This window comes from Plectropomus leopardus, chromosome 19, assembly GCF_008729295.1.
Source record: "Plectropomus leopardus isolate mb chromosome 19, YSFRI_Pleo_2.0, whole genome shotgun sequence".
Classification (NCBI taxonomy): Eukaryota; Metazoa; Chordata; class Actinopteri; order Perciformes; family Serranidae; genus Plectropomus; species Plectropomus leopardus.
Genome location: NC_056481.1, coordinates 22,722,017 through 22,733,030, shown reverse-complemented (window position 1 = coordinate 22,733,030; position 11,014 = coordinate 22,722,017). Strand labels below are relative to the sequence as shown.

Here is an 11,014-nt window from a genome sequence, read left to right as displayed (position 1 = left end):
GGACATAAATAGAGCTATTAATCTTTGATAACAGCTGGCTGTAATAATAGCAGCACTTCTGCATTGCTATGTTGAGAGAAGTGGCGGGACATTTTCTCATGGAAAGGTCATGGAAGATACCCGCCATCTGTGCCCGCTTCTGTCTTTATAAAGAGGGAGAAGGGGGGCTGTTGTTGGATTGTCTTCACATCCAAGTGTCATCACCATCGGCTCACAAGAATGTGCACCACTTACTGTGATCTGCACGTGGGCCTGGATAATGCAAGAAATCATTTCAGTGGATGCTGATTGAAGAAGGGCATCATTCTGTGCGGCTGCTTGGGTTGTTTGTGTCTGTGTAAACTCTGCAAGACTACAGTAATTTTGTTTTTGAAAGATGCATCGTAAATTGCCACGAAAACAGGATTTGTCACAAATACAGAGCTGCTGTGAAAATTCTTGGTTTATCTTCACACATTTGAAACAGTCTGCTGGATAACTGCACAGTTCTCAGTGACATAGATGTGTTAATGACACAAGGCACCAGGAAAATGAGCCAGCATACACATGACTCCAAATTAGCAATCCACCGGACACCGACGCACACCGGGTGACGCTCACTCACTCACTCACTCACTGTTTCTAATCATCTGTCGTCTTCTCTCCCCCCCCCCCCCCCCCTCTCTCTCGTGCGTCCTGCAGCTCTGATTGTCGTCGCGAGTGATTCGGTGCCAACACTTTCTCGTTGGACGCAGCGCGCTGTGAGCGCAATACGGCTTTTTCTTCTTTTTCTTAAGACGCGGATTGCCAAAGTTTCGATTTATAAACGCGGAATATTTCTTGGAAGTAAAAATGACCTGAGAGACGTTGTACACCCACCAGCTCTGACAAAGGTGGCGCGTGGGCGCTTGAACGCCAGCGCCGTGCGTAATAGTCGAGGAGCAGGTGGATGGAGAGGCTGGCGGGATGCAGCTTTCCAGCAGGTCAGTACCGCTTCGGAGCGGCTGGACTTCATGTATTCTCTATTGAGGGACACCTTGCCACGATGGAGTTGATATGAAGATGAAGTTCTCAAATTTCAATTTAAAAGTAAGTGCTTGAGATATTTTTGTGCACATTTTTTGTTGTGCGAATTAAATTTTATTAATCCGTAGGCATTTTTGTGTGAACTCTGGCTTTTGCGCACTTAAATGCAATTCTTCTTGTTCTGATATTCTCTTTTTTGGTCTGCTAAAAGTTTCATTTTTTCCATAAAGTAGACGCGCGAATTCACGGTGTAGGTTTGTTTAGTTTTGGCACTCAATGCGATTAAATAATGGAGGGATTTAAAAGAAAATCAAACCCAAAACGTGCTTTTGCGCATTTTGCATGCTGGTATAAGAATAGCATATGCTCCCTCATCCCAGCGCAGCCAAAATAATTGGAACAGGTGCGACCACAGTGGAGAAACGCGCAATTATTCGACTTAACGGGGAGCACTGGTTTTGAAGTGTGTCAGGGAGAGTTGTCTTTCAATTAAGAGATCAAAGGTTTGAAGCCTGCTACAGCCATTTTATCAGAGTGTCCTTTGTGCAGAAAGATAAACTGAACTGCTCACTGTTGGACAAGGGTCTCCACATTGCTGTAAGGGAAACAAAGTCTCCTGTTGAGCTGGACATTTGTCACACACAGCCTGCAGGTTAGTGTGCGGCTGCATCAAGCTAAGCTTCTGCTGCTTCTGGCAGCACCTCAACTATTCACACAGTCAGCAGCGCTGAGCTAAAATAAAGCTCATAACACCTGCAGTTCAGGTTTATCTGGGAGTCCCTGTGAGCCCATTAGACTTTCTTCCACTGCAAGAATTTTTATAGGCGCCAGAATCCCCTTTTACTCTCATTAATACAATGATAATTAAACTTCAAGATTTTACCAAATAATACTGACGCACACACAGTAATTAAACTGCCTCCTGCTAGCAAATTACACCATAAACCCTTTTATTCATAGATGTATTATTAGTGTAAGTTGCTTTTTCGTGCACTTTCCCATGTAACTCTTTCACTCAGTCACTCTCAGACACACAAGCACCTATTCTATGTATATATTATATCAGTAAGGGCCAATGGAGATAGTGGATTTAGAATTTTACATTTAAAATCATAAGGTTTTCATTAAATCAGACCCCTTTTTCAATAGTAGTTAGTGCCAGTAATATTTTAGCTGTTACATTCAGAATATGTAGTAGTTGTTGTTTTTTTATCATTAGTGGCAGGTCCACCATTCCTGCACTCGCTGATATCACAGGTGTCACCAAGTGAACCACTGAAGAACTGTAAAGGATAACTTTAAAATTTTAATTTAATCGTGTTTATATCTGCATAATACATATATAAATATTACATATATAAATATTCAAAAATGTTTTTGTTGTTTTTTTGTTTTTTTTTTTTTTTTGCAAAAAAAGCCAAACAATTGCTTGTTCCATGCTTCTTAAATGTGAAAATTGAATGCTTTAACAATCATTTAGAATTTTACCCTTAAAATTATCAGATTTTATAAAACCAGACCAAATTTTGAATAATAGATTTGGTCAGCAATCATTTAGCAGTCACCATTCAATGCAATTACATCCAGACTATATAATAGTTTTTCTATTTATAGTGGCGGGGTCCGCCATTCCTGCACTTCCTGATATTATTAGGTGTCAACAAATAAACTACAAGGGAAATTTTAAGGATAATGGCTAAAAATTTACTATATTGGTCTAGATCTGCAACAATTAGTCAATTAAGCTATTTGTCAGTCAACAAAAAAATAAAGCGACAGCTATTTTGATAATTGCATAATCAGGTTTTTTTTTAAAGCAAAAAAGCCAAACATTTGCTCACTTTGCTTCTTAAATGTGAGAATTTCATGCTTTTCTTTGTCATACATATATATAATCATTCTTACAAGGTTAAAGAAACTTTAACAGCTTCTTGCCTCCAAAATTCTGCAATGAATCTTACAAATATGTTTCAGGTTGGTGAGCAGGTCATTGCCACCCTTGCAGCTGTCTGAGTCAAATACTCCAGCAAAAAGCTGATGGTTAATGTGTGCAGCCATGTGAAAAATGGATGAGCCTCTACTTCAGAGGGCAATGGCCACTGAAGAAATAGAAATAGTAAAGGCTGGATATTCCTACTTTATCAGGACTGGAATTAGTTGACACACCTAATTGGTGATAATAATGATAACTGAATTTTGTTGTTTGGTCTTTCATTGAATACTGTTGGGCTTTTTGACTTACAGGCAAATAAAATACCAAGTTTAGAGACATCCATTTTGGCTCCAGTAATCACTGATCAACTTTCGTGTAGTTTTCCTCATTTCCTGTGATAACAAGTAACTGTACCCAGCAATTACCCAACAACACCCCTCATTAGCACAAAGTGGACTGTCTAAAGTGGGCTCACATGTGCCAATTGCATGTAATTTAGGCATATTATGAAAGTAAGAACTGGACAAATGTCCCTGATGCTGTCACAGCAGGGGCAGAGTGAGTGATCCTACTGCAGTGTCAGAGCTGTTTGTCCCAGAGATCAATTGAATAAACATTTGTCTTCTGCAGCGCAGTTACCTCGTCCTGCTCTCACTCAGGCGTGCCTTTTTGCATGCATACATTGGGAGGCATGCGCATGCACACACACACACATATGCACAAACCTGACCTGGACAACTTGTCTCTGTGTGTCATTGTCCGGACTGTGTCAGAAAGCGAGCAAAGACCATAAGATGAAATGAGATCCAGCTGAAACTTTGACGTTGACACAAAAATGGCTCTAAAGTAGAAGTTGTGATGAGTTTTGTCATCTCTAGAAAGCGTTCAAATCAGATTCATGACATGAAAGTTGTGTATTTAGGTTGAGTAGTGTAACTTGTCATTGTGGGTGGCTTCAGTATTTTGCCTCTCACCTATTATTTATTTTGCTGCTGTGTGAGAAAAACAAACAAAATAATTTTTAGAAAGCTGAACATCATGTCAAATTTGGACATGGCTGGATTGGTGTCTTGGCCTGTCATCCATGTCTCTCTCTGCCAAATGCTTGCCGTGAGGAAATTAGTCCTGTTGAGGATAATAAAAACTAATCATGCAAAGGACATTTCTGGAGTATTCTCCAGATGGAATACTATACCTTCAGTTTAAGACGTGTAAGCAGTTATGTAAAGTAACCTTGAAACTGTTGCTATGGATCTTAAAGGACTATAATTACTTGCCAAAGGAAATACTCACTGTTTCAGCCAAACTTAATGATCTTTCACTTTGTTCTCTCTCTCTCTCTCTCGCTCTCTCCATAGATTTATCTTCCGCTATTGCCAATTCTCCACAGCTGGGATGTGACACTAGTGGTTCCTTGTTAATAAAAATTCCCCACTCATCCCGATCCCCAGAGCCCCAAACCCCAAGACCCCAAAAGTCTCAAATTCCCATAACCCCAAGCTTATCTTAGAACTTACCATCTCAAGGTCCTTTACCCTTATTTCCACAGCCTTGCATAGTGAAATAAATGCTTTTATGTACGCAGAAGCCTAACTTTAAACCCAATAATATATTCTTTCCCCAAACTCCTTTCTGATTAGACCTTTACCCTTTAATCCTTGACATCTTAAGACTCTCTGAGCCCTTTGATACCCTAACCCCTTTCAGACATCATGGCCTTGGATCAGTGGACCTTTCTTCCGACTTCCCCCAACATCTCAATCCCCGAGCCCCTCATGTATGACAGCTACTTTCAGGGGAATGAGTCCTACTTGGACCAGAACATCACAGAGACCCGGGAGCCTCACCAGGACAAGACCAGCTCTGTGGTCATCACCTTCATTTACTTCATTGTATGCGCTGTGGGGCTGTGCGGCAACGCCCTGGTCATTTATGTCATCCTGCGCTATGCCAAAATGAAGACAGTGACCAACATCTACATCCTGAACCTGGCAGTAGCAGATGTACTGTGCATGATGAGCCTGCCATTCATCGCCATGCAGCTGGCGCTAGTGCACTGGCCTTTTGGAGAGGTGCTGTGCAGAGTGATCATGACTGTTGGTAGGTGGAGAGCTAATGTAGTGTTATATAGGGCTAATGGTGTACTTGAGAAAGTTGTAGCAGTTTTGCTGGGCAAAGAAACACTTTTGGCTACCTCAAGAGGGAAATTATCCTGAAATCTATGTCTGCTGTGGTTGCAATGTAAAGAAAACCCAGATAAACATATGTACTCAATTGCACTGTTAAGACTTCAGTTGCAAATTTAAGAGTCTTTAAGGAATAGTTTGAGGAATAATCCCTTTTTTACCAAGCCAAGCTACTGAATGCAATCCAAACAGGTTTGGACATGTTTGCCATCCTAGTGGTCTTACCAACAGCCTTTATCACACTTTATATATCTTCTGTGTAATAAAAAGAACAAGCATTAGCAGTTACTCATGGTCTGACTTGATACATGCCCTCATTTTACTTTTCTCTCTCCACCTCCCATCCCCTCCCCCCAGACTCTCTCAATCAGTTCACCAGCATCTTTTGTCTGATGGTGATGAGCATCGATCGATACCTGGCTGTGGTCCACCCTATTAAATCCACAAAATGGCGCAAACCCCGCGTAGCCAAGCTTACTAACCTGACAGTATGGGGCGTATCCCTGTTAGTTATCCTACCTACTATGATCTTCAGTGGCCTTGACAAGGTGCCGGTATGTGGGATTGTGTGGCCAGAGCCCCAGGATGTCTACTATACAGCCTTCATAATCTACACCTTCTTCATAGGATTCTTCCTGCCGTTGGCAGTCATATGTCTGTGCTACCTGCTCATTATAGTCAAGGTGAGCACCTGCCTTCACATGTGGGATATTATAATTCAACATTATTTTTCTGTTTCTGCAGCTCCATTGCACTCTGAGTTCAGTTTCATTTTTTTTACTACTGGCTACAGGACTAGAATGTTAAACAAACATCCAACCATCAACAAGACTTTAGAAGTAGGCCCTTGTTTGTAGATTCAGACAAAATAACTCAATTTAATTTGTCACTGTCACTTTGTCGCATTAGAGTGTAGTTAACAGCTGACAACTCTGCGTTGAACAACAGTTTTTGGTACAGAACAGTAAACTATCTGCATGTGCATGTAACATTTTAAGGTTTTTTTCTTGTGCTAATACAAAACTTAGGCGCATGTTAAAGGGCAACATCATAGATTCAAATTTGCTCAGTCAGTTTTCTCCATAAAGGGCTATCAACTCAGGAACACATTGCCATCTGGAGTCAAATTAATTTCAGCCATAAAATACCTTGCAATAAATGTTCGGTTCTGGCTAAACGCAAATCAGATTGGCAGAAATCTTTTCATCTACCTCTTGGCAGAAAAGCAAAAATATATATATATCCCAAAAATGCCTAACTTTATGTCTTATGATATTAACAATGTGAGATTTCAAGTCACTAACAGATCATTTGTTTGCCAGGTAAAGTCGTCAGGCATGCGAGTGGGTTCCACCAAGCGCAAGCGTTCTGAGCGCAAGGTGACGCAGATGGTGTCCATCGTGGTGGCAGTATTTGTCCTCTGTTGGCTGCCTTTCTACATATTCAACGTCACTTCAGTCACCAGCTCCATCAATCCCACCTCCGCTGTGAAGAGCACCTTCGACTTTGTGGTGGTGCTCGGCTACGCCAACAGCTGTGCCAACCCCATCCTGTATGCCTTCCTGTCGGATAACTTCAAGAAGAGCTTTCAGAATGTCCTGTGTCTGAAAAAGGTGGCGGGCCTGGACGAGATAGAGCGCAGCGACAGCAGGGCGGACAGGAGCAGGATGGTTAATGATGCTATAATCATCAACGCGAACTTGGAGACTCACAATGCTGCCCTGCTCAATGGCGAGTTGCAGACCAGCATCTGAGACATGGCAAGCAGATTCAGGGAGGCCTGAAAGATTAAGCAGTGGTGCTTCCAGACTGATGAGCTGCCAGTACACTGCTAGTGACCCCTGTTCAAAGATGCGGGGGCATGAGGATGATATAATAGTTGCTGCTCATGGACACATGAACAAAGTCTAAGTGAAAAATAAACAATTTTGTAAGTGTTTGCAGAGGTCAGGGAAAGTACACTGACTCCAGCTCAAACTCTCTTTGGGTTAACGAGGCAACGTGAAATTGTAGGCCCTGATGCAGACAAAAATGTATGAAGTGATATTCAGCACAGCAGAGACAAGTGATGTTGAAATCAAACATAAATAAATAATGTTTGATTGTGCTGTGTATGCCTTCCAGCATTGAGGTTCCTGTCAGAAGTCATGCAGCCTGAACTGAGAAATAAGACACAGGATCTGAAAATGGACCCACTGGAGAAATACTGGGGCTACTTCACCCATGGTAGAGAGAGATCTGGGGGAAATGAGCACTCCTATGCTGTCCTTGAGGGAGTGGTTTGAGAGCTATAAAGGGTCGGCATTGATTTCTCCAAATGTGGAAATACTGCTGAAGAAGTCAGCTAAATCTTTCAGTGGAGAACAGCCAACAATGTAATTCTATAGAAACTTTGAAAGACAGAAATCTAAAACCGCAAGTCAAGGGTGAAAAGGTTCATGGTCATGTTTTATTCATACAAGCTGATTAGTCTGGTCTTGTGATTATCAGGGCAACAAAATGTCAAAGCCCCCCAACAATGAAGGATGCTCTTTTCTCTTTTTTGCCAGCGTCTCTGCAGGAGGAGCTGCATTGATCTGTAAAACTCTCGAATTGAACATCCTGGATTATTGATTACTTCGAAGGATGGGAAAACATCTTGGCGGCTGCTCTGACCTTGCTATCTATATAACAGCTTGACTCTGTACATACAACATGGTCAACATCATGGGGAAAGTTCTTGACACGAACTCTGTGTCAAATTAATTTCAAAGGAATTCCCTGCTGTAAAGTTCTGTATTCTTGTCATGCATCAAGGACAACTCTAAAACAATGTTTGTGGAACCCATTAAATGTACTTTATACTTCACTGTATATACATATTCACATGGTCTTAACAATATTTCTCCCTGTGCCAGCGGTGCCATTGTAAAGAGCCCATTTCTACTTGTAAAGTGCTGTGTTTTGACATTGTAAGATTTCCTCCTGAGTTGATGTTGAATTGTGGTCACTACCCTCAGCTACACTTTTGGCTCAGCCAACGTGTGCTTGCAAAGTGCTGAAATTTCACAGAGGGCAGAAAAATGTGTCATGTCGTCAAACGGGGAGAAAGAGACGAGATAAGGGGACAGTAAGAAAAGGAGATGAATTGCTGTATTAATACAGATGACAGAAAGAGCTATGTATGTGATGTGAGTGATAAAGAAAAACAGAAAAAGAAAGACATACCTATATAATTAATTCAGAAATAGTTACAAGCCTTGTAATGGCTGTTTTGGAAGGTGCCCCCTCCTCGACAACAACTGCTCCAAGTCTGATTGTATTTCTTAAGTTGTATTCTCACTCGTATGTATCAATAGGTCAAAAACATTCAACGGTTTAGCAGTATGGGTCAAGCTCCAAAAAACAACAGATTTCATATTTCCAAAGATAAAACTGGATTCATTCACACATCTTTTAAACACCGCACCCACAGTGCTTTCACACGTTACATCTACGCTAACTCAAAAACGTTGATTTAGCATTAAGTTTTTCATACTGTACATTCCCGCCACTTATTGTTAAAATATTAATTGTACGCTCACGTTATTGCACACCAAATGCCACAAACAGTGTTGTATTAACCTCTCAAGAGACCTAGACTCAATGTATCTGGCATCTCTCCATGGCATTCAATTCAGCAGCTATTGAGACATGTGAATATAGCTCCAGTATATACAGTATCCCTGTCATCTCTGCTGTGGCTTCTTAAGAGAAGATTGACAGGGTACCAGATTGGTTAATGTAATAATCAATCAATCAATCAGTGAAATGTCATGGAATTCCCATGTTTTATTCAGCCATTATCTTGAGAATGTTACCATGCTAACAGATAAGCAAGTTATTAGGGGACTGTCCATTGTTCCCACGGCTTGTGAAGCCCCAATAGTCTGAAAAAATCTGACGGGACCAAAAGGTCATTTGACAGGTTGTTTTCACGAAAACAAACACACATTGCTCCGAAGGGCTAAAAACTCCTGCCTTACTCTGCCTCTGATTGGTTAGTACTCTTCGCCTTTGTTGCTCGGGTTGGTCAGGTGTTAGCATGAGAACTGCGACTGGTTAAGATAATTTCTTCACCATAGTAGGAAATTCCAATGATGTCATTCTACATAGCAATTGGCCATTTGATTCTGTTTGGGTAGAGTGTTTAAACAATTTTCCGCCCTTTGGAGAATGTGTGTTTGCTTTTGACATAACAGTCTGTTGGACAAGTGGCCTCTTGGTCCAGTGGGACATTTCTTGAACTATTGGGTGTATAAAATAATGAGCTCTTGGAACAATGGCATGGCAACAGACATTATACCTGTTAAATATCTACATGTTAGCTTTGTCACTGTGGGCATTTAGCATGCTGATGTTAGCAGCGAGCTCAAGTACAGCCAAAGAGCCACTAGCATGGCTTAAGACTAGTTCCTGGAAATAGAAATGACTATTTTTACACTTTGTCTACATGGAAACAGCCCCAATGAAAATGTATGGTCATCAACCTCTAATCTAAACTTACCTTTTAACTAGTTTATAAGCTTTTAGAAATTAGCTGGCTGCTTAATGAGCTAGCTAAAACAATACTAGCTTTTTTTGCTGAGTTGACTCTACTCAATCATTGAATCCAACAGTTATCATCTGATGATGATAAAGCCTCCTTTGCAACGGCCAATATTTTGATTAGATTTATCTGGGCCATAACTTTTCTATGTGCTGTTCATTTTTGGCAAATCTCTAAAACCAGATACACAGTTAATATAAAGCAAAATTAGTGTCAAACAATAGCTGATGGGTTCTGCCTTTCCGACCTTTGGACTGTTTACCTGACTCTCAAACGTGACTGATCATGTCTACTCTGACTACAAACAAAAACTGTGAACGTTTTCAATACCAAAAGCTTGTCCTGTTGCCTACAGATTCTGCATACATATGCAGATATCTGTTTATAGCAATTAACTCCATTAAGCTACAGTTTCCTAGTAAAGAGGAGCTACAACAAAAAACCTTGTTACAACAACCTGAATTGGGAAACCTTATCACTCCATTCATACTGACTGAATGAGCCCACATCCGCAGCAGAAATCGACTTCCGTTTCAGCAGTCAGGGTGTTTGTGCACAGTGGCTTTTCCAACAGACCACCATGATTGAACCACACCTGGTTGCCAGGAGATTTGTCAAACAACTGCAAAGCCTCTATAACAATAAGGTTGTCCGCCATATGCTGCAGTGTCATATTCACCTCATCCCAGTATATCAGTAAAGTCAGAACCCATCAATCAGTGCAATCAAAAGAGATGAGGTGCCAGAGAGGGCTTGTCCTGGGAGGTTACAGCAGAGAATAATTTGTCATGGCATTCTCTCTGGGCTGTCACTGCTAGTTGTGGTAATTGCAGCAGGGTCAGTCCCATAAAATACTCAATGACATTTGAAGGCATGCGTGGTACAATTCCATGTGATATATTTAAAGACAAAAACATACACTCTAGCAATGTTGCACAGAATGCGTCACACAGACTTTAGTTACACGCACTCTTGTCTGAGTCATTGAGAGGATGAAGAGGGTGACCAATTCTGCATCAGTGGTTCAAGGGCTTTGTGAGTGATACCCAACAACACAAGCATGTTATTTCATGTAGAAAACCTGTTAATTAAACATGGTTTATTCTGCATAACTTCTCTGCAAATACTCTGTCAAATATTTGTCACGGTGATGACCTCATTTCCCAGTCACCCATTACAGTAAAGGTATTCAGCACCTTCAAGCCTAAAGTGCAAGAACTGTTCCTCATCATCCACAGTTAATTACTTTTGCTATGTACTTCTCCCTACCCACCCCCCTTTATTTGCATGCACAGCTAGGGAAGAATAATATGAGCTGACACA

The 11,014-nt window shown here is 41.1% G+C and overlaps 1 protein-coding gene across 1 annotated transcript; it reads left to right on the top strand.

Annotated features, from left to right (window-relative positions):
* The first annotated feature begins 751 nt into the window (after positions 1–751).
* Positions 752–9,193, top strand: LOC121958724 (somatostatin receptor type 2-like). Its single transcript, XM_042507826.1, has 4 exons — positions 752–1,068; positions 4,297–5,038; positions 5,482–5,807; positions 6,447–9,193. The coding sequence occupies exons 2-4, from the start codon at positions 4,651–4,653 to the stop codon at positions 6,876–6,878; spliced, it is 1,146 nt and encodes a 381-aa protein (XP_042363760.1). The 5' UTR covers positions 752–1,068; positions 4,297–4,650; the 3' UTR covers positions 6,879–9,193.
* The last annotated feature ends 1,821 nt before the right edge of the window (positions 9,194–11,014 follow it).

Coding starts and splice junctions, on each gene's coding strand:
- LOC121958724 (XM_042507826.1), top strand. CDS start 4,651: ATGGCCTTGGATCAGTGGACCTTTCTTCCGACTTCCCCCAACATCTCA. Junction 5,039..5,481: donor CAGAGTGATCATGACTGTTG/GTAGGTGGAGAG, acceptor CCCTCCCCCCAG/ACTCTCTCAATCAGTTCACC. Junction 5,808..6,446: donor ACCTGCTCATTATAGTCAAG/GTGAGCACCTGC, acceptor TTTGTTTGCCAG/GTAAAGTCGTCAGGCATGCG.